The sequence below is a fragment of the Rhamphochromis longiceps genome, linkage group LG13 (genome assembly GCF_057381845.1).
Source record: "Rhamphochromis longiceps isolate RC_006_pf linkage group LG13, R_longiceps_female_GT1.1, whole genome shotgun sequence".
Lineage (NCBI taxonomy): Eukaryota > Metazoa > Chordata > Actinopteri > Cichliformes > Cichlidae > Rhamphochromis > Rhamphochromis longiceps.
The window spans coordinates 9,676,050-9,704,016 of NC_140569.1; the positions used below are offsets into that span (position 1 = coordinate 9,676,050).

General features: G+C 38.6%; 2 protein-coding genes across 3 annotated transcripts in view; both read left to right on the top strand.

Moving 5' to 3' along the window:
• Positions 1-27,967, top strand: part of LOC146655355 (uncharacterized) — a 330,938-nt gene that overhangs the window by 225,567 nt on the left and 77,404 nt on the right. The gene's annotated exons all lie outside the window — the stretch shown is intronic.
• mrps5 (mitochondrial ribosomal protein S5) overlaps positions 26,877-27,967 on the top strand; it is a 31,340-nt gene continuing 30,249 nt past the window's right edge. The window contains exon 1 of the mRNA XM_085427984.1: positions 26,877-26,944. Coding sequence (XP_085284110.1) covers positions 26,896-26,944 — 49 coding nt within the window. The 5' untranslated portion in view covers positions 26,877-26,895. The remainder of the gene's footprint in view (positions 26,945-27,967) is intronic.

Consider the following 27,967-nt stretch of genomic DNA (forward strand, 5'->3'; position numbering starts at 1 on the left):
CAGCTCAATAAATATAATCAAACACACAAATTATTTCTGTACAGTGTGTCACATAATGTGTCTGCTAGCAAAAGGTACATCTGCTTTATTTCCCAGAGGGAGAGGATAATGTGAGATAATTTAGATAACTCAGAGATGGAGACAGATGTAAGAAAGAAAGGAGAGGAAAGGGTTTACTGACTTTTTTGCTATCTAAAGGTTACATGATGGTACAAAGTGTAGCGTTACATTAGTTAGTTTGCAACATATCGCTGGAATGGAGCAAAGAGCTGTGGCAGTCAATGTAAGTTTGAATAAATTCCAACGGTACTGTGTTCTGAATGATGGATGAAGGGGTGGATGACAAACATCCGCTACATGGTCCTTCAGTTGGATGGGCTAAAAATGCCTTTTATCAAAGAAACCTTTGAATGTGATGCATGTAAATGTACAATGCATAATGTGGCTTTTATCATTCATAAAGTCAATGTGCTCGATCGATGGCATGAAAAGGAAAAAGGTCAGGCTACTTAGTGGTAGTTAACTGCAATCAGATGTTTTCCATACAGAACCGAGTATCTTAACACATCAATCACCATGCTGCCTTTTAATGCCAGAACCCATTTATGAGCACTGGTACTTCCAAAAAGCAGCTGGGCTTGTTAGTTGTCATGCAAAGGTACTGGCTTCAAAGGTTGCACTGAACCCAGGACATGATGACACATTAGAAACGCTCTTGATTTGATTGCTGATTTCCATTTGGCTGCTGTTTTGAATACTGTTGCTGTGTCACACTGTCACAGCTCACTGGAGGTCTCTTGAAGGGAATTTTAAAATTTGATTCTTACTGTGAACCACAAAAATACTGAAAACTGAAGTTGTCATTATAAGTTGTATTATCTAATTTAAGATTTGACAATAAGCTCATTATACTGTACATACCATTAAGCTTGCACATATTTTTCTAAATCAACACAGTATGTATAAAAGACTCCTGTTGTCCTGTTGTGCTGATGTGAATACAGCTGGTAGGTAAACAATACAACTAGCTATCTTACAAGATTTTCTACAGTATGATAGCTGGGATTGGTTCAGACAGTAGGACTTTCTTGTTGGAGAAATATATAAAATCAAGAGTGATATATATACAAAACAAGAGAAAGGCACAAAAGAGAGAACAAAGTGATAGAAAACAGTCCTATTCAGAGCTCTTTGTTAATGCAGACTCACCAGGAGTTCGAATATTTGATATTAGCATGTTCTCTAAATATTCATTAGCAAGAATTCTGTGACTGAACTAGACTTCAGGGGATAAAGTTGGATGGAAGCAGCAGATCTCTATCAAAAGAGGAAAAACTGGCCTCTCTGTAAATTCAGAATTTTGCCATTTAGTTATCTTTTGTATATTTTTAACTGGTTAGCGAGCCTATTTCTGCCCTTTTTTGGGCGGGTAGGTCATTTTTTTTCATATTCTTTTGTCCTAGCAGCATGTCCACAGAGATGTTTCTAAAATATTTCTAACATTTTATTAGTTTTATCATGCATATACTTCTATACTTCTGTCTTTGTCTCTGTGCCAATCTGTGTGTGTATGAGTGTCTGTGGATCCTCTTAGTGATAAACTGTATAAATCGCTGTCCCCATTGATTGTTTGGATGTTTGCGTGATAACTCAGACATGCTACAGAGAGCCATAAGAGCCATAAAATCAAGGGGGAAAGATCGTGTATGCCATCAAAGGAACAAGGTTTCAAAATGTTCAAATGCAAATGCAATGAATGTATACAAGTGCATGTGTATCTAAATGTTTTTAGATTTAGAAAACCTTTGGGGGGAAAGAAAGGAGAGGGTTAAATTATAATGTGCATTTTATTAGGACATTAAAGGTTTGCAATTCTACACTTCTTCTAAATTTACCCATATATGGCAAGCACATACCCCGTCATGCGCATATATAGAGCAACACGATGTGTTGTGGTCCACTAAATCTTGATATTATTACGGTGTAGTGAACATGAATTTGTAGGTCTCGTATACATTGCTTACTATTTAAGTGTATGTGTGTGTGTGTGTGTGTGTGTCTCCGTGTGTTAGATGAAAGTAAAGGACATCTTGCCATTATCATGCTGCACTGAACCGTGGCTGTGCCCAAAATTGCTCAAAGGTCAAATTAGTTCCATTTGAAAATAATAAGGAATGAGAAAAGCTGTTTGGGCTTTTTGTTAGTGTGTGTGCGCGCGTGTGCGTGTGTGTGTGTGTGTGTGTGTGTGTGCATGTGTGTGTTTGTAAGGGAACCAAGAATCTTTATCACCTCAGTGTTAATTCAAGATGTTTTATGGCATCCATAAAGCGTCAGCAGATGGCATGATGGCCTCCTCTCCTGCAGTTCACTGTTTACTGTCCTGTTGGTTAAAATGGCTTAAACCATAAATGACTAATGATGATGGCTGCATATCTGTGTGTGTGCTTACATGTGTGGATATTTGCTTAGTTAAGTGAATGAGCTGCTGGGCACAGTTTCAGCATTATGACATCATTTGCCCTCAGCTAGACAAGAACATCCAAAACTGATTCCCTGGACCGATGACGAAACATCATTTTTGTGTTTGTGTCTCTTAAAAGGTTATAGAAGACTGTGTTCCTCATCAAGAGACTGATGAGGCATGACTTTCAATATATATGTGTAGGTCTATATGGGATTAAAGTAAAATATATGTTTCGTTGAGTTTATTCAGTTGTGGCTGTAGTTACATCCACCCTTAAAAATGAGAGATGAAAGCATGTTTTTCAGTCTTTATACAGGGACTACAGCCCCAGTTGGAGACCACTTTGAAAGCCGATTTCACTGTCTATCTGAATTATGGGTTTGGGTGAACAAAAAGCTTTAGTTGGTACAAATGCATTTCAGGATGTTTCCTTGACAACACAGTCAGAGTTCAGTACCTGTGAGAGGAGTTTAGAGAAGGTTATGCAAAGCAACAGCTTTAATTCAAAAATCAGTGCAGAAAGACAGTGAATCCAGTAGAAAGGCAATATGTAACAGTGTGGTTTGAAAATCAAGAGACAGTATTGACATTTTGGAGAAGTCAAAGGAATCTTAGCACCCCTAAAAGAGGCCTAAGCTTCCTTAGTAGTAACTTTAAGCGTTATTAAATACAATAATGATTATGCTGCATTGCATCATGCAAAACAATAATAATATTTGTAATTAATGATATTAAAGGTACATGAGAGTGCCTGCTCTCATCAGTACAACTGGTTTAATCCTCTATTTTTAATCTATAACAGGTTGTATAAGATGATTGTTAAATCATTTACCATCGTTTCCCAATCAGACACCATTGTGAAGCAGACTGCCACTTTGCCATCCACAAAAAAAGAAAAAGATTTCAGAATAGAATGCATATGACGAACATCTTCCCACTCACAAGGCTCTGATCTTTTCTTTGATTTGTTGAACAAGACAAACCCAACATATGAAAGATTATTTTCCTGTGTTCTGATTATTGTCTTGAGAGATTATTTCTATATGTTGAACACCAGTGCTACAAAGTAGGACTCCACTTTATTCAGGCAACTTTAGGGTTAAAGGTGGTTCCCTCCTTGTCCTATAAAGGCACCATATTGCCATAATGTTTTATGCTGTAGGCTTTGTAGCTCTGGAGCAAGCTATGTTCCAGATTAGAGATCAGCTGGTATGAAATCACTCCCTGCTGGCCAATCAATTCCCCAAAGAGTAGTGTCACCATTCCTGGAAGAGCCCTCAGATCTCTCTAATACTAAACTACAATCACACTGCTGCTTTGCAGATGTGTTGCTTACAGTCTTTATATCTTCATATTATGTTTTTTACCTGCCTTTGTAAAATTAGACACTCTGCTGCCAGTTGACATCAAAAAATGTAATTAATCAGATGATGCTAACCAGTATTGGTCAAGTTACATGAAAAAAAGTAATTAGTTACTAATTAATGATTACTTATCCAAAAAACGAATCCTGTTACTTTACTGATTACTTAATTAGATACTTTATTACTTAGTAACTTTTTAAAAACATGATACACAACTTGAATACCTAATAGAGCAATAGAGCTTTCAGCCCAATTCTATTTTTTCTGCATAATCCATCATATAAAATGTAATCAAATGAAAAAGTCTCTTTTTAAAAATTGTTTTATTAGTTTTAATCTTTTAACTTTATGCACATTGCATCTAGCAAAAATTAAATTATATGGAAGAAGAAATTTGTTTAACATTTAAACCTATTTTCTGCATATTCCAGCATATTCAATAAAATAATTTTTTGTGTTTATCTCGCTCTTTCAGATTGATGCAAGTAAAACACAGCAAAAAATAAATAAAATCAAACACTCAGCTGCACTGAGTCTTGTTGCTCTTAAATCTATTTTCACCTGTTTAACAGGAGTGGGGCAAGTGGAGGTTTGCCCGGTGCCGCAGCAGTCATGTCAGTGAATTTCACATTGCCGTGCCAGTTTGCTAGATGCTTGCTCAGATTTGAAGTTACATTTTTTGCTGTAGAAAGAAGTTTTCCTCCCATGCTGAGTACAGCGGACGCTAATGTTTTTGTAACTTTTTAGAGAATCAAACTCTGCATGGTTGCACTCCATATTATCCATATGATCCATTGTTGATCTACACACGTCTGTTGCTGCAATGGACGTCACACGCACTTACATCATTGTCATGAGACTAACAAACAAAATAATGGTTTAGAAATGCAGTAGCACAGCGTGCTTGTGGGAAAGCAACAGTAATCAAATTATTTTTTTCAAGTAACGAGTAAAGTAAGGGATTACTATTGCAAAAAAAGTAATCGGATTACAGTAGTGCCCATCTCTCATGCTAACACAACTCCTTGCATGTGAATGTGTGGAGGAAGCCCTGGGATAATTTAATTGATAACCAGCTTGGTGTGACCCTGACTGCTGATGGTAGGCTCACTGAATGCAGATAATTGAAAGATACCCTTGCTATGTAAGCTTGTTTCATAGTGTAAGGCCTTGGCCACTAAGAAATCCAGAGCAAAAGATAAAGTAGACCTCTTAAACATTACATATATATGCTGAGTAACAATCTAGTTTTTGTAGCCTGAAACTTTGAAGAAGCTTAAGTGCTATAATCAAAAGCACCAATTCAGCAATTAATTTCACTATGTAGTCTTGTTTTTCAATGTCTGTTTCAGGGATGAACTTTGTCAATCAGTCCAACTTAAGCCAATCAAAGTTAAACATAAAGCTCAGTTTAAGTAGGGAGCAGAAACGTCCCTCAGCAGTTGTCCCATTGTCAGTGCTAATTTCAAAGGTTGATAAAACTGTTGCTGTTAAAACCCCGCCTGAAGCACCCCCTGTGCCAGTAACACACAGACGCTGACTTTCCCTGTGCAAATATAGTTTTGTAATGGGAATATATCACTACAAGCCAAATTCAAAACCGCAATGTCAGAAGTTACATGACACGTGCTCTCACTTGCTTTGTCCCCACCCCAGTGTCTGTTTTAATGATAGGCTGTGAAGCATTAGCGCCAAGGGTGTCAAAGTTCTGCTCGGCTGTCAGAGCTCCTCTGTGAAAGTGTAGATAGATACAAAACGTGACTATAATTACAACACTTGTCATTTATGTAGAACAAAGCAAACCGGGGAATGAGAAGAAAATTGAAACACAGAAAGAGAGAAACCCAGCTGAGATGGAAGAGATATTCAGGTAGAAGCTTATACTATTGTTCCTCTTTGTAAACAGCATTATGAGCACTGCATATGTTCTTTTAATGGCAAATAGATTTCAAATATGCACACACAATTTACTAATTTCTGGATTTACACTGCTTAGTTAAATTAGATTTAAGCAGATGTTTGTAAGTTGTCCAGATTGATTGATTTTGCAGCATGTTTCACAGTATGAAAAAAATGTAATGTCACATGTAAAGACCCAATATCTCATTTAAAAACATGAGGACTTACATATAAGCTTTAAATTTCCAGTTTATCAAACACCACTGAGCCGTTCTCACCTTTTAATACAACCTGTCTTCTTCCTCCTTCTTTCTCCATCTCTGAGTGAAGTTAGCTGTTTTTTATTTTCTCTCCCTGTGAAATACAGCAGCTGGACCTTTAAGCTAGCAACACACTGTGCAACAAATTGTAGACATAGGCTGTGTGTTTGCTGATGTTTGTTGAGCTGAGAACAGAAATGCTGTTTTTGAAATGACCTGCCACTTAATAAAAATCATTCCCTGGGCTCAAAGATTAGTGATGATTACAAGGAAAGTTTCTAAAAAATAAAAAACAAACATGAATTTAAAACCATGGTAATGATAAGTGATTAAAACAAGCATCAGAATCTGGCATGAAAATGCTAATGAAGTTTAAAAGAATAATATGGTAAAAATATGTCAGGTGGGAAAAAAAGCTGTCATGGAACACATGTTTAAAATATCCAGTAAAAAAATAAGATACCATCCATATTCTCCCGCTTGTCGACCATCATCCTGTGCTGCCTTCATCACTGATTGACCTCTAACCATCCAAAGATCCAGCCTCTCCTGCAGAAAGTAGCAAGCCTTGCATACTGAAAATGTTTAAAGTTTTTCAAAATAAAGTTTTAAAAGAAAAACAATGTTAAAGCCAGCATGATAACTGGAAGTTCTTTGAGCAACAATTTCACTTTTACAAACTGTCCTATCAAAAATAAACAACAACATGCACTATTGTAATTTATGTATAAATTAAAATAATTAATTAATCTTTTTCCATTTCTGTCCAAAATAACATATTGAAATATTTAATGTCTATCATTATCACTACAAAATTCACAGGGGGTCGTATAGCTATATTCTGAGTACACCACATCTCCAACACCCTAAGCTAAATTGTTGAAAGTAAAGTGCTTAATTTGGAGGCAAATACTCTAAATATCATTAGCCACATATCTTATTTTGAAGTATAACTAACTATATCTAGTTCTCTATCCATATTTACAATAATAATGGGCAGCTTATTTCAAGACAACCTTACTTTTATGCAACCCTAATTTTCACAACTACTGCGAGTATTATTAGCCAAGCTGACATTAGCTGCTAACCTACTGTTAGCTTCTCTTTTAGTGGTTTAAGTTAATAAGTAGAAGAGACACAGTCCTAAATGTACCAAAAGGATTAAAAAAAAGGTTTTTACGTATCTTGCAGTCCTACAGTAGTAAGTAGAATGTGTTTGATTCAAGATATAGTGTGCAAGCATGGATCTGCAAGCTAAAAAGGAGGCAAATGAAGGCTAAAATTAGCAGCTGGCGCCCCACTTCTTCTTTGTTGAGGGATAAAATTGAAAGTGCAGACTCCCAGCTTTTGATTCTGAATCATCAGAATCAACAGCATAGTCATATTTTTGGTGGAATCATTGAGACTTCTACCACTCACGCACAATTTTCCTGCATGCTTGCATGTCTCTCAAAAGTGACTACACTATCATCAAGAATGTGACTAAATCTCAGCAACCAAAGCTTAGATTTCTCTAAAATAAAAAAATAATAATGTCATAGAATACGAAAATAACCTAAACTTTCATAAAATCTAAAAATCAAAACTTTTATATGATTTTTTAGACCTACATGACTTTGGAGATCCACCCAGGGGTGCTGCAGAGCTCGAACCCTCAGCCTTCACTAGCTCACGCATGCGTCCTCCTAATCCAGTTTGTTTGAAGACTTCTGTTCTTTTTAGATTGTCATAAACCAGATACAAGGGGAAATGTATGCTGAATAACACTATGATGTGGTATCCACTGCCAAATAAATAGGAATGATTTTTTTTAAGCACAGCGAGGTTATTCAGCCAACATGTGCATTTTTTCACCATTATTAAACAAGCGAATCATTCCCAGTATATTTATATAGTCTTTCTTCTTCGTAAGAACACAATCCTGGGATCTGATGTCTGAAAATGTTGCTGGCGGTCCATGACCCTTCACTGTCCCTGACCCTCAGTAGGGGAAACAAGCGCTTCCAGCCAGGCTAACAGACAGATGGACAGAGACAGCGTAACAGGATTATTTTATGGTGGATGTGGTTCACTGATCTTAATTGTAGTGTACATGGTGTGGCTCACAGCTACATTGCTCCATGTCAATGAGAATTAAAGTTACAGGAGTTCAAAGTAACTTTAATGTTCATCTGCAGTGCCCTCAGCTCCACATGGTTCCACTTTTATCTGCCTGCTAACTCTTCTCAGTCTGCATGGATTCCACTGCAGGCCACAGTTTACTCATTACACTGTTTACTGAGCAGGGCAAACATATTTAGAAAACATTTTCTTATGTTTAGGGGCACTTGTGCCCATAAGCATAGCACTGACCTTCCACCTGTTTCATTGGAAAAGCTCAATTAAAGGCTTGATGCAGAAAGGACTCAAATTAAAGAAAATCAGGAGAAAACAGAAACTCTGATAATGCATATGTACGTACATAGATATGCATGTGTGTATGTATGCGCCTCTGCTGGGCCTTTCCCTTTCCCATGCCTTTCCCTGCATGTGTCCCTATATTTTTGTAGGTTTGGTTACTCCAGCTTCCTCTCATAATTCAAAGATATGCATGTCAGGTTAACTGGTAATTGTTTTCTGCAGTTGTGTGCGTGAATGGTTGTTTGTCTCTCTTTGTGTTAGCACTGAGATAGAGTGGCAACTTATGCAAGTTGTGCCCTGCCTCTCGCCCTGTAGCATCTGGCACAAGCTCCAGCAACCCCACGACCCTGAATAGGACAAGCGTGATGAATGGATGGATATGTGTGGCTAATATAAACCTAATTCAATTCGATTCAATTCAATTTATAAAGCGCCAAATCACAACAACTGTTGTCCCAAGGTGCTTTAATTAAAAATAGATATAATACAATGAGTTGTGAGTGTTGTGGAATCGCTTGAAGGTTAAAATTGGTCAAGCTGCAGAGGAGAGAAAATGGCGTGAGGAAGGGATTTCATGAAACGTGACATCACAAGTGGAGCATTCCCATAAAGTTTGCCCAGTGGCAACACTTAAGGGGTGTTTCTGTCAGTTTCATGCTGACATTACAAGCTATTGAGGATCATTCTGCTCTTGCAGAGAGGACAGAATTTTTCATGTGAGGCATTAGTTCATTCTTATCTAATAAGTGAAGATGCTGACAGTTTGGTTAAACCTGTTACAAAGAGATACAATATGCCGCACAGCTCCCACTGCTTCGATATTACCTGAAATCACAGAACAATTGGCAACAACAATGGGAATAATTTGTGCATAATCATGCCATGTGTGAGATTTTTAAATAGGCTCTACTTAGGAACTCTTTTGTTCTGCCAATTTGCATGAAGTTACCATGCAAGAATCACCCAGTAATTTGTTGACAACCATTTTGAATTCTCAGATTTGGTATTCTAGCCCTCTGGGTTTGGAGCCAGTACCATACGGTGAGTTTTGTGTTCATCAAAGTAATTCATGGGGAGTTTCTTTATCCACAAAGCCCTGCATTTTGACACTGGTGATTCTAGCTAACTCTCAAGTGGCCACATAAGGAATGTTTTTCACACTCCCACATTACCTTTATATTTTAGCCCTGAGGGTTGCACCTTTGTTTTGAAATAAAGAAAACTGCAGTATTAGATAAATGCTTGTGTTGAAGATAGTGCAGATGTGACCAAACAAAGAGCCACATCCAATCACGGATACATTTAGGGTACAAAAATTAATTTAGGTTTACATTTTACACTAGATCTGACTATGGATGAGAAACAACTATCCATATCTGACACTTAATCAGGAAAAAAAGGAATTGTTGTCCAGGTTTTTCCCAAGACCCAAGTTTATCATATATCTATTAATCTGTCTGCTATGGTTGAGATAGATCCTGATTTGCTGATTTGGCTATAATGTATAATGTAAAACTTAACAGAAACAAAGCATCTTAGATTGACTGAGGCAGTAAAGCAATAGATTATAAAAGAAACAATTATAAAGTTTTCACTTCATACAAATACAAATTTAAATGGAAGCATCCTAAAATGGAAAAAGGTGGTAAGAATTGCTCTCCAGCAAAACACTTGTGCATTAAAATTGGGCTTGGGATTGCACCCATGCATTTAGATGTGCTTGTGAGGGGCTGGAGAGTCAATCAAACATGGCCAATTTATATTTGCCAATCAACCTCCATTTATAACTGTTTATTTCAATGTTATTATTGAAATACGAGCTTGATAAGTCCATTATTCGAGCTGCAGGTAGAAGTGTTTGGTTTTGAATACACAGAATTACAAACTGTAATGCTATGAAGATAGAAAGCTTCTCCAAAAATTCTTAATTTACATCCTCATCTTTGAAAGCCTATTGCCACTTTCAGAGAGTTCAAAATAGATGCTGTTACTGGAGAAAAAGATCATATTTTATCTGAAAGGATTGTGCTAAGAAGAAGTATGTCTGCAGAGGACAAAGCACTCGGACTGGATGTAGAAAGCGTTTCTACTTAAGGGAAATTATGACTGCTGTAAAACATCCTCTCCTGTAGCGCAGCGGCTATTAAGTGTTGGATTCAGTCCATGTTCTATGAACAGGATGCTTGAAAAGACCGTTGGTGTATGCGGCATGACTCATTCTGGATGGATAGAGAAACATGATGTGAATTCTGTGTTTAGTATTGATCCGGTTTCACCGTGACCAGATTAAAAATATCTCTGGTTGCTGTGTGTTGATAGGGTTTGTATGCTTTTTTCCCCTCACCATTGCTGCTTTTTTGCTGTCGGATTTTAAAACGGTATTATGCATGTAATCTGACGTTGGAACCATTTTTTGTGACCACGTTTGTTGTTTGTTCCTACTGACTGAAACGATATATACAGTAGAGTGTCCACATTTAAAATCTGTTCTGGCCACTCCAACAAAACCGCTGAAAAAGCCTGAGACTGAGTTGCCCAAATAAATGTTGCTTCATACAATAACTGCCATTTTTAAGCACAATGTTTCTCTACAGCCATGAACACATTTAAACAGCACAGTGACAGTTTTATAATTACACAATTAGCTTTACTGAAAAACACCAGCAAACGTTTTCATGGACTTATTGCTACTAAAGCCTCTTAATTTGAAATCTGACTATACGTTGTAAAAACAGGTTGCACAAATTACCTACGGAGGCGATTGTTGTGAGGAGAAAATTTGCACAAGAGCACCCATAATCAAAGATGGTCTGGTGTATGGTAGCATTAATTAGCTAATGAAATGTGTTGCATTTAGAATATGAGATCACAAGCTTTAATGGTGGGGCTAATTAAAGATTTTACACACACTGCCGCGCTTATTTTATCCTAAACAGCCACCGACTTCACAAAATAATTATGCTTGCAACAGCAAGACATGAAAGGATATTAGCCCAAGTGACAGTATGTTTAAACATCCTTAGAATTTGAAGGGGTTAAGTTCATTCTAAAGTTAATTTCTTTCTCTTGTTGCAGTCCTCTCTGACTGTCAGCTAATTGTGAGCCAGCAATTATAACACGAGCCATTTTTATCTCATAGTAAATAATTCATCAGCTTACATTATTCAACAAGTGTAATAAGTGCAAAATACTGGTTAAATTAATAATTGAATGGCAATCATTAAAAAGAACACATCTCTCTCTCTTTCTCGTTTTTTTCCTGTCTAACTGGTCTAACTTTGCATGACTGCAGGGCATTTAGGCTGCTCGCTCGAGCCGTGCTGTTTGTGTTCTACTTGATGCTGCATTACTCACTATAATGATATCGATGTATTCTCTGCTAAAGCTCACAATTAACTCCTTTGCACAAGTGTGGAGTATAGAATATGTACATTTTGGATCTTCTTTCTGTGTCATTTGAAAATAATGACAGACACATTCCCTGAGTTAAAATATTCACAAAAATGACACCACAGGTATTTTATTTGCCTGCTAAATATGAAACTATCAACTACCAGATGCCAGAAAATTGGTACATAATGTTTTAAGATAAAAAAAGAAAGAAAAGAAAAACAGCGAGAAAGTTTGTTTTAATATTCTGGGCATTTTTAGATACACTTTAAAATAGCATCAGTTAGATGCTGATCCTGATCTTTTTCCCTTGTAAGGTAACTACTGTTGTTCCATTGGCTTATCTCCAGAATCTGCTTATTTTATATGTTTATGACAACAAAGGGTGCAGAATAGCCCACAAACAATAACTTTACACAAAAATAAAAAGCCTTTGTGCCTTTTCTAATCTGCAAGTAAGCTAAACTTAGCTGACTGTGATGTAACTGTAATAAGTAAGATCTTTTCAGATGAGCCCAAACAGTGTCTGGCTGTGTCATCCCAGTGTCAGACAGAATGAGTAATTATGAATAGTCCTGGCCATGGCCAGCTCATCATCACTGCAGGTGAAAATGTGACACTGTCTCCAGTTTTGGCTGCTTGGCCCTGCTCCTTTTACCACTCTGTGCGATGACACAGTGTGTCTGACATTAAGATAAGTCGGCAGAAAGAGACAAATAGTAGATGATGAACAGATGCCCACAGGGAGGGTACTGTGGCAGAGTGAGGTTCAGATTAGGTTAAATGTTGAATATATTTGGATGTCAAGCAGTAAGATGTCGTGCGGTAAATGAAAAGCACTTATCTGAAGAACAGGACAACTGCAGCTAATATAAGCAAAGCCAAAGTACAATGTTAAGCTGTTCAAACTCTTCAAAATGTTTATCAGGATCTAGATGACATAAAGACTGAACCAATGCTTAAGTATACGGTGTGTAAGTAGTACAATTCTCAGCTGATGAAATTCAAATTCAAATTCAAATTTTATTTGTCACGTACACAGTCATACACAGTACGATATGTAGTGAAATGCTTGGACAACTGCTCGTGACCTAAAGAAAACAAAAAAGGAAAAGGCTATGAATAAGATAGGAAATAAATATGAAAAATTAAAAAGGGTAAATTTAACTAGGAAGGAATAGAATATAAATTAAGGTTAAAAATGAAATAACTGTACAACACAAATTAGATGATGATGAGATGATCTTACTAAAGTTATACAGCAGTTAAATCATGCATTAGCTGCAGTATCCACAACACCAGACCAAAATAAGTAAAGCAGCAGAGGTTTTCTGCTCCACAAAGAACTGCGAGAGATCGACTGTCAGCAGCGTGATGTAGAATCTAATAAGCTCCAACACAGATGTTGCCAAAGCACTTGTTTCTCTTCAAAAAAAAAAAAAAAAAAAAAAAAAAAAAAGAAGAGGATGGACCCTGAAAAGTGAACAAAACAAATTCAACAAGAGAAGGCTTGTAACTTTAAGTTCCCCTCTTTAGCATATTTTTTGACAGAGGTGACACTCACTTTTGTCTCCTGTCTTCACCATCTTTTTTCTAATTTTTTGACTTAGCCTATGATTCATTTGTTCAGACGGGGATGAATGTTATATAACTGTAAGAGACACTATGAGTCCTTGGGCTTTAAACAGGGGGGACTCTTAACCATAAAAAAACTGAAAACTAATACATCTCATCACACAAAAGTGGAGAGCCGCTGATGTGTGTGTTTACTGCTCTGTAGTTTCTCTTTCCTAAACGTTGTCTTTTGTTTCATGCATTTTAAAAACTGAATAATTCCCATTTATCTCTCATTCTTTACTCAGTGCCTATATGATTTTCAGCTTATATATTCAACCCCTTTGTCTTCAGCACTTTATGTCTCATTAACTTTGTGTTGCTTTTCTGCTTCTCTGGCTTTTCCTCTTCTTTTTTATATGGTCTTAAATTATTTTCATTTTTTTAATCTCTCTGTTTTTTTTTTCAGGTGTGCAGACCATATCTGCCTGAAAATATATGCTGGCTACCTTTCCAGCTAGCATGTGCTTGCTTTTCTCCTATGCCCTTTCCTTCTTTTCCTCCTCCTTCTTTCATTTCTGTTGCGCTTAAATTGTTCAACCTCTTTATTTCTTTTCTTTTTTGACATCGTCATCCTCATTTTATGAATCACTACCTTCACCACTGCCCCTCGCTTCCTTCGTTCTTACAAATTTCTTTTCATTTACTGTATTATCTGAAACTGCCCTATCCTCTTTACTTCCTTTGCTTCATCCTGTCTTTTATACTGCCCTTGCCATTTTGGACATGACCATGGACTGACATTTATAGAGCTTTTCTGCCTTACTGCCCCATCAAAGAGTTTTTGTTTCCTTCACTCATGACTGCCACCTGCCTCCTTCTTTTTTCTTTTTTCAACATTTCCTCCCTATTTATGTCTTTATAATCCCTATGTTCTTTTATAAGTCTATTAATTTCTCCTGCATTATCTCTTCCCCGTGATTGTGACTTCTTCCTTACAAATAAATAAACTCCTTTCCAGTTTATTTTGCTCACATTGATTTTCCTCCCACATTTTCTCTGCCTTTCAGTTCGCTTACTCTAACTTCTCACTTGGTAACTTTCTGCATTTTTCCCCATTTCCCACTCACTCTGTTTACTCCTTTCCATCTTTGCTCACTCCAACTCTCCCAAATTGAGTCTCCATTATAGTTTTTACAGTACATGTATCTTTTCCTTCTCCACTCCTTGAAGACAAATGTTGAAGTGCAGTGAATTTCATCAGATTCCTCCTCTCCTCCACCACCTCTTACTAAGCCTCTCTTTTCCTCATTTCCTCTTTCTGGGAACAGTAATGCTTTTTCCTACTCACTGACTCTTCCAGTTCCAATCACCTCCTAAATAACAGCTTTATCAGAAAACCTGTCAAGCTTGTCAGCAGCAAATAAGAATATTCACACAATTTACTTAAAGATATCCTCTCTCCAGTTGTTTTTGAGTGCTAGATATCACTTGCTTTCACTGAGGGCTTTTCAGATGAAATGTTACATCTTGCAGGAGAGGTCCTCTGTGAGCTTCTGATTGCCTTCATTTCACAAAATAGCTTCTGATATTAGAACAATTTAGCTCTGGGCTTATTAGGTTGAATCAGATAGTCATAATAGATTTGAGTCTGCAATACATTTTAGGATACTTTTGGAAATAGAAGTTAGTCACTAAACAAAAACACCATGTTATGGATTTAGGAAAAACAAAGCTACTACAATTGTTGCTTCTGGAGATATCGGTAAAAGGTCAAGTTGCTTACATCAGGCCCTTTTAACTGCATTTAAAAAAAACCACCATGGACCAAGCCAGTTGCCGGGCAGGATAAAGTAAAAACTATGAAAAACTGCAGATGTTAAAAAAAAAAACATTCAGTTTTCACAGTAGGAATTATGGTAAATAATTATCAATTCAAATAAAATCAAATATGCAAAGCGACCCTGAAAGTAGCTTACTGTTAAATCTGGCATTCCAAAAATCACTTAGAGCAGAGAGTACAATGCATTTATTTGCTCTTCAATTAACATAGTGTTAGGATTTGGGGCAGATCTGGGAAATCTTTGTCTGTTTAATTTTCCCCTCCCTTGTTCTCTCTCTCTCTCTCTCTCTCTCTCTCTCACTCACACACACACACACACACACACACACACACACACACACACACACACACACACACACACACACACACACACACTTTTCTTAGAGAGAGGTGGGCAGATTACCTGAGCCTCCATCCACAGGCAGAGCTGCCTAATCCTTGGTCTGCTCTCTCACACCTGTGACTCATTGCGTTCATCGGTAAGGTGTATTTAAGTACACACAAAGACTAACCTGGAACCGAATCTCTTTCTTTCACCTCTGAGCCCCAGCCTGCTCACTAGCTATCACTCTCATGCTTCAACACACTTCACTGACAATTAAGGACTCAAAGTTTAAATTGATTGAGCAATTGCAGCCTTCCTCTTCACTGTCATTTGTTAACTACCTCGCTCCGTCTTCGCAGACTCTCCTTGAACACTTCTTAGCAATCGTTAGGGTAACCACCTGTCCTCTATTCATCTTAATCCTGGTGTAAATAAGACTCTGTGAGCCTGCTCCTTGGGTCTCGTCTCTTTAAAACCATGACACAGCATATGACTTTCTTAGAGGCAAACAAGCTCTAGGGGGAGTATATTCATTCAGTTTCTTACAACACATTGTTGGTGATTTAAAAAAAAACTACTGTTGGTATTTACAAAGAGAGCACAGTGACAAGATTGCATGTAAAAGGTGGGACCTCAGAGATTTTTGCAACCGACCCGCTTGCATATGCATTTTTCAGATTTCCTCTCTAAAGGTGTAAAATATATCAATGTATAAGAAATAAAAATAAAATAAAGTACAATAGTATTGCATTTGAATAAAAGTATAGAAATATAGAATACAGAAAAGAATAAGAATCAATAGATTCAATGGTACACTTGTCAGTTTATTTGGGATATTACACTAAGATGTGACGAAAACATACAAATTACCAAGGCACCTCATCTTAGATTTGCTTTACCTGGAACCTCCAACCAAATGGAGTCACATAATATGAGCAGTAACAAGGTTTCTGTAACGCTTCAATTTTTGGTGTCAGGTTCTTTTCAACAACTGTGGCTGGAATTTCACAGCCTTCGCAGTGGGGTCCACAGTGAAATGAAGTGAAATGGCTTAGGGCAGAGGGATGACTACACTGACTTTAGACCCTATCTGGAAAATAATCTGGCCTTTAATGGACATCAGGCACAGGTCTCAATATTAGCTCTTCATTCATCCTGATGTTTTAATTTGCTTGATAGCTGATAGCAAATGCAGATCTCATGAGATGTGCTTTTCTGATTAGAAGCTGCTCCTGTCGTGTTAATAAATTACCCGTAGTTGAATATATCCCTTAGTTTGCAACTTTATTCTACATAGATTTCCAAAGTCTAACCCAATAAGACGAATGAAATTATTCTCCTATTGTCTGATTTTGATGTGCCCATGTGAACTGTAGCCTTAGTTTACTGTTCTTAGCTGACCATAGCTAAGAGTGTTTGTGGTCTTCTGCTGTAGTAGTCAATCTTTAGCCTAAAGTTCAATATGTTATCCATTCAGAGATGCTATTCTGCACTTAGTTGTAATGAGTGGTTATGTAAGTTTTTGCCTCCTTCCTATGAGTTTGAAGCAGTCTGGCTATTTTTCTCTCACCCCTGGCATCAATAAGACATTTTTGATCTGAGAACTGCCACTCACTGGATATGTTCTGACCATTCTCAATAAATCCTATATGGTTGTGCAGGAAAATTCCAGTAGATCATCCGTTTCCTACAAAGCAGTGCCTAATAAAGAGGCTAGTGGATAATTATTTCCAGTTGCGGTTTAATTTTATACAAGTATAGCATATTATGTCATGTACTGTAAGTGTGACATTTTCTGTACTAAGAATAAGAACTGAGGAGCAGTCTAACTATTCATTTACTTCTTTTCTAGCAAGGAAGGGAATGTTTCCATTACAAATGTTGTAATATTGTAACACTATTGCAGCAATAGTATAAAAAACTAACATATAGAGCAGAATACTGACAAATACACTGAATAGTCATTTAATACGTAGTTAATTAGTGAAAACATCTTAATTTAATTTACAACCAAATATAAAGTTGTTGTTTTTTTCTATTCATATCAAGATAAAAGAAGAATTATTGGATATACTGTGGAGATAAGAATGGACGACACGGAGCTCTTAGTTCTCACTCCTTCTTTATTCCTCCCCACACATCAACTGAACACATCGCGCCGCAAAACACAGCAACACACTTCCTCAACACTGGGTGTGAGTGGAGCCCTCTAGTGGTCCACCACAGTTTTAAGAACCCACGGTTTAAGAACCCTGTATGGCCCATCATATGGTGGATGCAGCGGAGTCCTTTGGGCATCGTGCCTGACGAAAACAAAACGAGCAGAGTCCAACGACCTCAGAACAAAAGTGTCAGGCAGGCAGTGGTGCCAGGAACAGCAAAGTCCTGAGTCCTTTGGGGGGCAAAAAGGCAGCACAGATGATATCGAAACACGGGGTGGGGGCTCTCAGGTAAGAATTCTCCGGGGAACCGGAGGGGCTGGCCGAGGACCAGTTCAGCCGGGGAATCCCCGAGGTCTTCTTTAACCGCGCTACACAATACCAGCAAAACCCACGAAAGACGGTCGACCCAGTCGTCATCCTGTTAGCTTGCTGTGGTGCGGTGGACCTTGACCCCCAGGCCGTCAGCCATGGCAGAACAAAGCTCAGAAACAAACTGGGGGCCCCTGTCCGAGGTAATGTCAGCAGGGGGACCGAAACGCGAAACCCACGTTGACAAAAAATGCTCTGGCCACCGTCACCGCTGTCGTGGACGCCAGGGGTACCGCCTCTGGCCACCTGGTCGTGCGGTCCACCACAGTCAAAAGATGCGTGAAAGCCTGCGACTGTCGCAAGGGACCAACCAGGTCCACATGAATGTGATCGAAACGCCTACCGGGGACGCAGAAATGTTCAAGGGGTGCCTGCGTGTGCCGGTGGATTTTCGAGCGTTGGCATGAGATACAAGCCGCAGCCCAGTCTTTCACTGTTTTGCAAAGGCCCGGCCAAACAGACCTGGCGCTAACCAGCTTGACCGAGGCCCGGACGCCTGGATGAGAGAGGGCATGCACCGAGTCAAAAATACGACGACGCCACTAAAGGGGAACCACCAGGCGGTGGCAGCCGGTGGAAACGTTGCAAAGCAGGCGCGGACCGCCGTCCCACACGGGGGTGTCCTCCAGCACGAGGCCCCTTTTTCGTTGACTGAAGGGCATGGACGTCCGGGACAGCACATTGCTCAGTGGCCATGGCAGCATAGTTGACGCCGACATACACTGGAGAAACCAACACGCGTGAGAGACAGTCAGCGACGTGATTGGACTTACCAGCCACATGCTGAATGTCTGTGGTAAACTCCGAAATGGCCGGCAACTGGCGCTGCTGGCGTGCACTCCATGGGTCAGAGACCTTGGACATGGCAAACGTCAAAGGCTTGTGGTCAGCGTACGCAGTACAGTTGCCACCCTCGAGGAAAAAACAAAAATGTTGTGTCGCGAGGTTCAGGGCCAGCAACTCCCTGTCGAAAACACTGTACTTGTGTTCGGCATCCCGGAGCGTACGACTGAAAAAGGCAAGCGGTTGCTAGAGACCTGAAACCCGCTGTTCCAACATGGCACCCACTGCCACGTCGGATGTGTCGGTGGTCAACACAATCTCCGCCGATGGAAACGGGTGGGCCAGCAGGGTAGCGTCAGCCAGCGCAGATTTGGCTGCGGAAAACGCCTGGATGCGTTCAGACAGCCAGTCAACAGGATCTTTGGCTGTTTTACCTTTTAAGGCAGCATAGAGCGGCTGTAGCAGGTGGGCAGCTCTGGGGAGAAAGCAGTTGTAGAAATTGATCATCACCAAGAACTCCTGCAACGCTGACGTGGGACACGGAAAAACCAAAACGGCCTGGACTCTGTCGGGCAACGGAACCACACCCTCAGCGGAAATGCGGTGCCCGAGGAAATCCAGAACAGGCAACCCAAACTGGCACATCAACTGGAAGGGTTGATGATCAGGCCGTGCGCTGCCAAACGCTGGAAAACCTGGCGCAGATGGAACTGGCGAAAAGGAGCTCTTAGTTCTCGCTCCTTCTTTATTCCTCTCCACACATCAACTGAACACATCGCGCCACAAAACACAGCAACACACTTCCTCAACACTGAGTGTGAGTGGAGCCCTCTAGTGGTCCACCACAATACCTTCGCTTTGTCCTGAATAGAAATGATTTTCAATTTGACCTCAATTTAAAATGACAACACATTTAAAAAGAACAACAATAAGAGCTAGGAGCAAAAGCTTTCTATGAAAGGCTACCAGGGAACTGGTAGAGGCAAGGGAAACAAAATATTTTAAGAATTAAGCAAATTGCTTCTTAGTTCACATATTTAAATTAAATAATTAAAATAATTAAATTTAATTAAAATATTAAATGTTCAGTCAAAGACTTTTTCTTACAACACTACTCCATGCTATTTATCTCTATTAGAATCAGAATCAGAATCAGAAAGGGGTTTATTGCCAAATGTTGAGCAGGTTTACAACATTAGGAAATTGCTGCGCCTCTGGATTGCAGCCCATCTTGCATCCAAAGTTCACTTAAACCAAATGAGTGAACAAAAACATCTACAGCCAGATCTGAATATAAGGTGCTTTTCATATGTTTTGTGAGAGATTCCCTGCACTAAGAAGAAGATTAGAAGAAAGCCAGGAAGGATTTGCTGACAGTTGTTAATTGGTTTGTACTGTTAAAGCCAGGTGCGATGTCACCTCCTGTCTGTGAGAGGAAAGGAGCAGGAGGAGCAAAAGGCAAGGAAGAGGAGGTGTCAGAGAGGGGACAGCAGGGAGCTGGAGTATCGATCCACGTCACGTTAAGATGACCTACAGACAACTCCGCTGGGAGAAGCTGTCAGCTCACTGTCTAAGTATATGCCTTCTCTTCCTGTTTGCTGCTAGTTTGGGCTTTTGCTCTCTCTACCGGTCTCTGACTCCTTTCTTGGGGTAAATTCAAGGCTCTTTTGAATTTCCTAAAGTGTGAGTCCAAACTATAAATAAATGTATTTGTTCAGCTATTCAGGACCTTCGCCGTTTGCAATGGTTTATTAGTTCTGTACTATTGTAGAAACATGATGTTGCAACATGGCAAACTGTAGAATTTTTGCTAGTCGTAGTTAAAAAAATTTTGATCTTAACACTGACATGACTAACATATGAAGGGATTGCTAACACTAGCTGCTTGTTTCAAACAGGGCGTAGCATTGTCTTGCTAAAATATGCAAGGCCTTCCCTGAAGAAGGTACTGCCTAGATGGGAGCAGGTGTTACCATATATACCTTTCAGCACTGATTGTCCATTTCCACATGTGCAAGTGGCCAGTTCCACTGCACACCCATGCAATCACAGAACCAGTGCTGAGTACTGATAACAAGTCTAATGGCCCGTCTCCTCTTTAGTCCAGAGAACCATGTTTTCCAAATATTCTGAATCATGTTCACTTTTCACGGTGGAGCTTTAATTAACCTAAATTGGTTTGCATAATGTTCCTCCAGCTGTTTCTCTTCAGTACCACTGAATTTTCCAGCCTTTTGTGTTGCTCTCACATGAGCTAATATTTTTATTGAAATGGTGGATTTTCTCATTTTAAACATTTGATGTGGTTTTTATGTTCTATTGTGAATAAAATGTGGTTTGCTGAGGTTTACAAGTCTTTGCATTCTGTTTTATTTGCGTTCTAAGTGTACACAGTGTCCCAATTTGAGATTGAGGGTCACTGAATATGAAAAACTCCATGCAATCACCAAGCAACCACCATTTTCCCCCTTTTTTTGTGGGATTGACACTTGACAAGACAGCACTATGTAACATCCTGAGAGCACGCGGAACATTCAGCAGACATGAACCAGCCATCATTCTCATTGACTGCCCATCCTCACCTCATCATCCTTTTGCAGACTTTTCTTTGCTATCACTCTTTTAATCCAGATGAATGGGATTCTGGAACAATAGCCTTCATGTCAAAACTTGAAGTCAAAACAAAAAGTGCTTTAAAATGTAACAGACCCTCACAAATCATTTAAAGACTTTGGAATGAGACTGTTTGTTTTAGCTGCAGGATTACGGAGAAACATCAACCGCAGGACTCCCAGAGTAATGCTTAACTTTCAAACATTGACTTCGATATTGTTATATTTTTGCTTGCATTGTTTTATTTTTTTTTTTGCAGTTAAGGATTTAATACTTGGCTGCACTACTGTTTCTTACACTACAGTGTAAAAGGGGTTATAAATAAAGTTTTGTTGGGAATTTACTTTTTCTGACACACACAAGCAGACTAAAATCATTATTCTCACACACAGGCATCCCAACTTCTGACTCCCTGCCTAGAGGGAGACGGGAGTCTTTGACAGGCAATGTTATATATGTCTAATCTCCAAAGCCAACCTGGAAAAGATGGATGATACTTTTTTCTTTCCTCTCTCGCTGTGTCTTTGTGCTTCTGTCTTTGACTGCCATGCTCCTCCTTCCTCAGGCTGTTTGTACTCAGTGTTTCAAGTCAATGTGTGTGAGCATGTTGTGTGTGTCACCAGTACACCTTAGAGGTCTTTAGATGAAAGTCTGTTCATTGACATTTTAAAGGCCAATTACTAAAGAGCTTTCTAAAAAAACAATTCTACTGTGCTTTGTATATATTAAAAGCGTGGCAAACACGCTTTGTAGGCTAAATAGGTGTAACGTACTGGCTAAGTTACAGTAACAGATTTCTAGATATAGCCAGTGCCAGTCAGTACTCTGTGTTTAAGGATAATATTTGTTGCCACACAGCTCAACACAGATTTTAATCGTCTCAAGAGGAAAAAATGACAGGAGCATTGAAGACTCCCAGTTAAAAAAAACTAAGCCTAACTTAACAGTGCACAGACTCTGAAAACCCTTAAAGTTTTTCCTCTCAATTCTGTTTGTAAATAATGTATTCTGAATTTAAAAAATAGTACAACTTGATTTGAATATTGATTTTCCTCTCAGGTAAAACCCGTTTTAAAATGTTTTAAAGAAATTTGGTAGCCAGTACAAACATGCATGCACTCTGAGATATTTTATACACACCCGCATGTGTTTTCACTTGATTGGTTTGATTAGGCTCCTTTTAGAGGCTGTGTGGGCATGTACAAATTGGTCTTTCTCCTGTTGCACCTGTTTGCAATCTTAAGCTATAGACTGTGCTGAGTTCAAAATGACATATGCAAGGGTGGTTCATGACTATCTTGTACATTTTAAAGTCATCTTAAGAAATAGTTCTTAATGCTTTCTGGAGGCACCTAACTGAAAGCACAAGCCAGTGTTGTGTTTACGCATATAAAACACATATATTACGCATATATTATTAAATAACCAATTTTAAATTGTATGTTTGGGCACTTTCTTTCTAACAGCCTGTTGCAGAAACATATCATTTGTTGCTATTTTTTTCCAGTTGAATATGAAAAATGTCAAAGATACATTAGCACAGGGATAAAAAGGTAGTTTTGATCCAACAAGGTAATTTGCAAAGAGCTATCAGCCAAAAACTTAGTATGTCATGTGATGGCGTGCAGTTTGTCCTGTGTATCTGCAGCAGAGAATAGCATCTGAAATTAATGTCCTTAAATAATAGAAAAATAATCCACCAAAGACCTGGCACAAGTCCTGAGAGATACATCTTGCCCTTCGGTTGATCCATCAGCTGTTCAATGAAGCCTCATTAGGAATGGTCTCAGTGGAAGTATGGCTGTCAAGAAGCTATTCTTAAGGAAGGGAAAGAACAGAAACAATTTTGGGAGCTTGTTAAAATTGTACTGCTTTTGCTTTTCATACTGTATTTCAATTCAGTTTGATTCGTCTCAGTAAATAAAGGTAAACATGATGTAATATATAACCTTCTGTTGCTGCTATGAAGAAGAAATGAATGAGAGGCTACATTCAGAGCTCTACTATATGAGCACCTTTTTCACCTAATTCCTGTGAGATTATAATATTATTTTATGCCATGTTAGACCCCTAATTAAAGTTTGTGAATTATTATGTAGTTTTAGTTTGCATTATTCTCCTGAATTAGAAGGTGGTAACTATTGCATTTGTTAAACTGATTTGCATTACATTAGACTGCTGATTTATTGTGAATGAATGATATTGTTTTATGATGCATTATACTGCTGAGTTATAAGAAATACTGTTCGCAGAAAGTCATCGCCTTATTTGTCTGATTAGAAGAGAACAGAACATACTGGAGTTTTCTGCCCCATCTCAGCAGGAGCAGATAAACAGGGAGCCAAGGTCGTAGCTTAGACGCTGTGTGAGAGAAAGCATGTGAATGTTTAGGCTTTTATGATAAGGTGGGGGCCACTAGAGGCTATAAGAGTTTGATCAATGCTCCACCATTTTGAGATCTGATGCTGTCTGCGTACGGTGTCCATCTCCCACGCGTGTGATCATTAAAATCAGCGTTTGACTCAACCCGGCCGGACCAGTGTTGTTATTGTGGTTTTTCCTCTTGTATCCATCCCCAATATTTGAATCCGTAATATTCCATTAAAAATGCTTCAAAACATTGTAGAGGTCCAGATGAGCCTTATTAGTTACCAGAAGTAAAACCTAGCAGACAAAGATAGACTCTTTATGTGCATGCATAACTGTCAGTCAAATGCAGGCGCACACTGCTTTAAGCTTTAACAGAATATAAATAGGTATAATAGGTATGAAAAACTACAAGGCTATAAACATAATAATTTTATCTTTAATTTTGAACACGTTAACATAGCAGCCTGTGAGGTTTGACTTGTTTTTGCAGCCAGTTTGAAGTGACTGTTCAGTTCAGTCTAATAGCCTGCTCCATATAGAAGACGATGCTGACCCTTCTGCTCTGACAGGAACCAAATTACATTACCAACATTTAGCAGAGCTTGTGCATGACAAACTTCTCTTACTTTGACTGAAGTTGCGCTGAACTCCAGCAGCACTGTGTTTACCTCAAATATATATATATATTCCCACTCTTCACTCCTCCGCTCTCTTGTACAAAGCCAAGAAAAGTGACTCACTCTTTTACATAAAACCCTGGATGAAGCTGTCATTATGGGGCAATTATTATAGAAAAACTTACTGTATGAAAGCCATTGATCCTTTCAACAGCAGGGAGCTCCCATCTCCTGCTGACACACAGCTGGACGGCTGTCCTTTCTTCAGCAGCTTTTTGATTGCAGATCTACGGGGGAAAGGGCTGTAATACTGAGGAAATTATGTTGAATAAGGTGAAATTGAGATGCATACAGGATAATTATCAATCACTCTGCTGCATGGCAATCATGGCCAAAGGCACGAGGCACTGATTGGTGGCCTGCTGCACATGCTTAGCGACAGCTGTGTGTGTGTGCGCTGTAGGTGCTCGCCACATGCTTGCATCATTATACAAATAGCATGCTTGCATGTTCAAATGGATCAAGCATCACTGCTCAGTTTCTGTTTCTAGATGCTCACATACTTGTTGAATGATTTGCACAAATACACTTCAAAGAAATGGGAAAGGTTTGGGTTAACGACAACAAAATTACAGTGCATACTGACATAATATGGGTATTAAGGTACGATTTACAACCACTCATAAGATGCCATTATATATACAGTAATATACAGAGTCATGAAGTTTTGATATTCTTTTTCCAGTGACCGATATTTTTTTAAACCATGTCTAGATATTTTCTGACTGTCAGAATGTTAAACTATGCATTTCTTCCCAGGAGAGTCCTTCAGATTGCCATTGCAATTCATGCTGTGTGCATCATCGACATCCACCTCCTTTTTCCTGTTCTGTAGACAGCATTTCATTCCTCCCTCTCATCACAGTTTGTTCTCATGCCTTCCTCCTGTCTTTCTACCCACAGCTACTTCAGCTCTCTCCTGCATCTTTTTCTCAGCTTCTCAACATTGTAATTACCGTGTTTTCTCTCCTCTCAATGTGAAAATTAATATCAAAAGAGGAAAAACTAAGACTTTGTTGAGTTTCATGTGCAGCCAGCAGACATCCTCATTGGAAAAAAAATCTTGTTTGTTTTCTCCTTCTTCTTTCAGACATAAGAGCTTACCAGAAAGCCACAAACATATCATTAATGTTCAAACTCTTCACTGAGTGTCTTTTTGAAACTGAGTGAGATTGCTTGTTAGACTTACACACACAGTTATAAAGAGAGCATAGTCTTTTTGGTAAATAAAGGAATCAAAGATATGATTACGTTATTTACAAATAGAGAGCTGTGCAAAACTCGTGAGCCAACACGGTTTATATTTTGCTAAGAAAAATTGGTGCACCAATTCAATGAAAAATGCAATTATGGCAATTTGGTATACAAGGGAAAAACAGAATGTAGGGTTTGAACAAACCTCAAAGTCAATATCTGGTGTCATCAAGTTTATTCTTTAACACCTTACCTCTCTTAGGGAAACTGTCTTTAAATTTCTTCAAGCAGCCTTAAGGAATACTTCTTGAAGGACATTCCAGAATTCTTCTTTAGATTTTGGATGCCATTTCTTTGGCTCTCTACTAATACAATCCCACACTGCTTCAATGGTGAACTCCAGGCTCTGGAGAGGACAATTCATGAGTGATAGTATTTTTATATTTCAGTGTGTTTGGCTTTATTGTTATGTTGAAAAATGAAGCTGTTGCCAATCAGATGCTTTCAAGATGGCACCCTATATTGCCAAAGGCTTTTGCTCACCTACCTTTGCTAACATATGCGACCCCATTCTTTATCCATAGGATTTAATATGATTCCAGCCCACCACACACATACACCAACACACCATAATTCTCTTTTCCACCAAACTTTACACATGGCACAATAAAGACAGACAAGAACCATTTTCCAGACTGTGAAGCACGATTCATCACTCCAGAAAACACGTCTCCACTGCTTTAGAGTCCAAAGTACTTTACACTACTTGATCCGGCATGTTTTATTATGCTTGGTGATGTAAGGCTTGGATGCTCAGCCATGGAAACCCATACTATGAATCTCTGTATGTACTGTTCTTGAGCGAATCTGAAGGTCACATAATTTGAAGGTCTCTAGTGATTGACTCTGCAAAAAGTTGGCAACCTCTGTGCACTATGTGCCTCATGTAACTAAAAGTTGACAGTGGAATATTTGTAGCAAGGACATTTCATAACTATTCTGAGCTTCATGCAGAGGTGATATCCCACTTTAAAAAAAAATATATATATATATATATAAAGTCTGACTCCTTGTAAGCAAAATATAAAGAAACAAGATCAAAGATCATTACAGGAAGAAAATTATACTCAATCACTATGAAATGGAAATTCGCTGTATTTTACGATTTTTCAACAGGCATCGTAAGACACCCCCAGTTGTCCTGTAAGAGGTCCTTCAGAATTCCAAGATGGCGGCATCCATCGGGGTGTGCTGTGCCCTCCGCATCACACTTGGAGGTGAATTATTTCTCCCTTTTTTCTGTTTCACAGCTTTTTAAACATAGCCCATTTTATAAAGTGCAGTGTATTTATTGTCTTGATGTTTTTGAATTGTTACTGTTTTGCTCCGGTTTGCTTAGTTGACCCGGAAGAGCCTGTCATCATCACTCACATCGTGAAAATTGCTCACTTCAGCCAAAAACCTGAACTGCATTCACTAACAGCAGCATCCAGGGAGTTAAATTGAAGACATATTCAGCAAATTGTGTTCATTTTTGGGTGGTACTGTGTCTGTGTTGCAAGTTTCGGGTTACACGTACTCCACCATTGCTCCCTAATCGATTTTGCTATGCCCTAAATATTGATCAAGTAACAGAATGTAATGGTTTAAATGTGAAACTGGTTGTTCTGAGAATTATTTCTGCGAAATAGACTTGAAAGAATAGCTGTGTGCTTCATAAAGTGTCGCCTTTGTTAGGTACACCCTTCAGGTGTATAATCTAGTGTTTGTAGCCTTAAAGCACTTATTTCTAAGCCTGTTTGATTCTGCACTGCTTATTCTATAATTCTTTACCGTACGTTTAATTGTATGGTGTTTTCCAGCTGTTATTTTTATGCATACTTCAACTTTGGTATTTTACTGTTCTTGGGGGTCTTGAAAGGCGCCTACAAATAAAATGTTTTATTGTTATTATTTATTATAATAATTTCTGACGATTAAAAAAGAACAAAATGTGATAAATAACATTTTATCAGTGATTGCCATTGCTGTTTTAACAAGTGTCATTGATGACAAAAAAGAAAGAAAGTGTCAATCTCTTGCCACAAAGTGGCAGCAACATTATATCCAGTGACACAGCATAGGACAAATATGAGCAGAAACGTAGCCCAGGTAGTGTTTTCTCTGGAAATCCTACGTGAAAGTAGAGTGTAACTGCTTAACAATAACCAAAGTAACTTCACCTTGTAGCTCTTCAGGAGTCTGCACAGTATTGTCACATATAAAAACTGAAAAAAAAATTTTTTTTCTTTTTAACCATC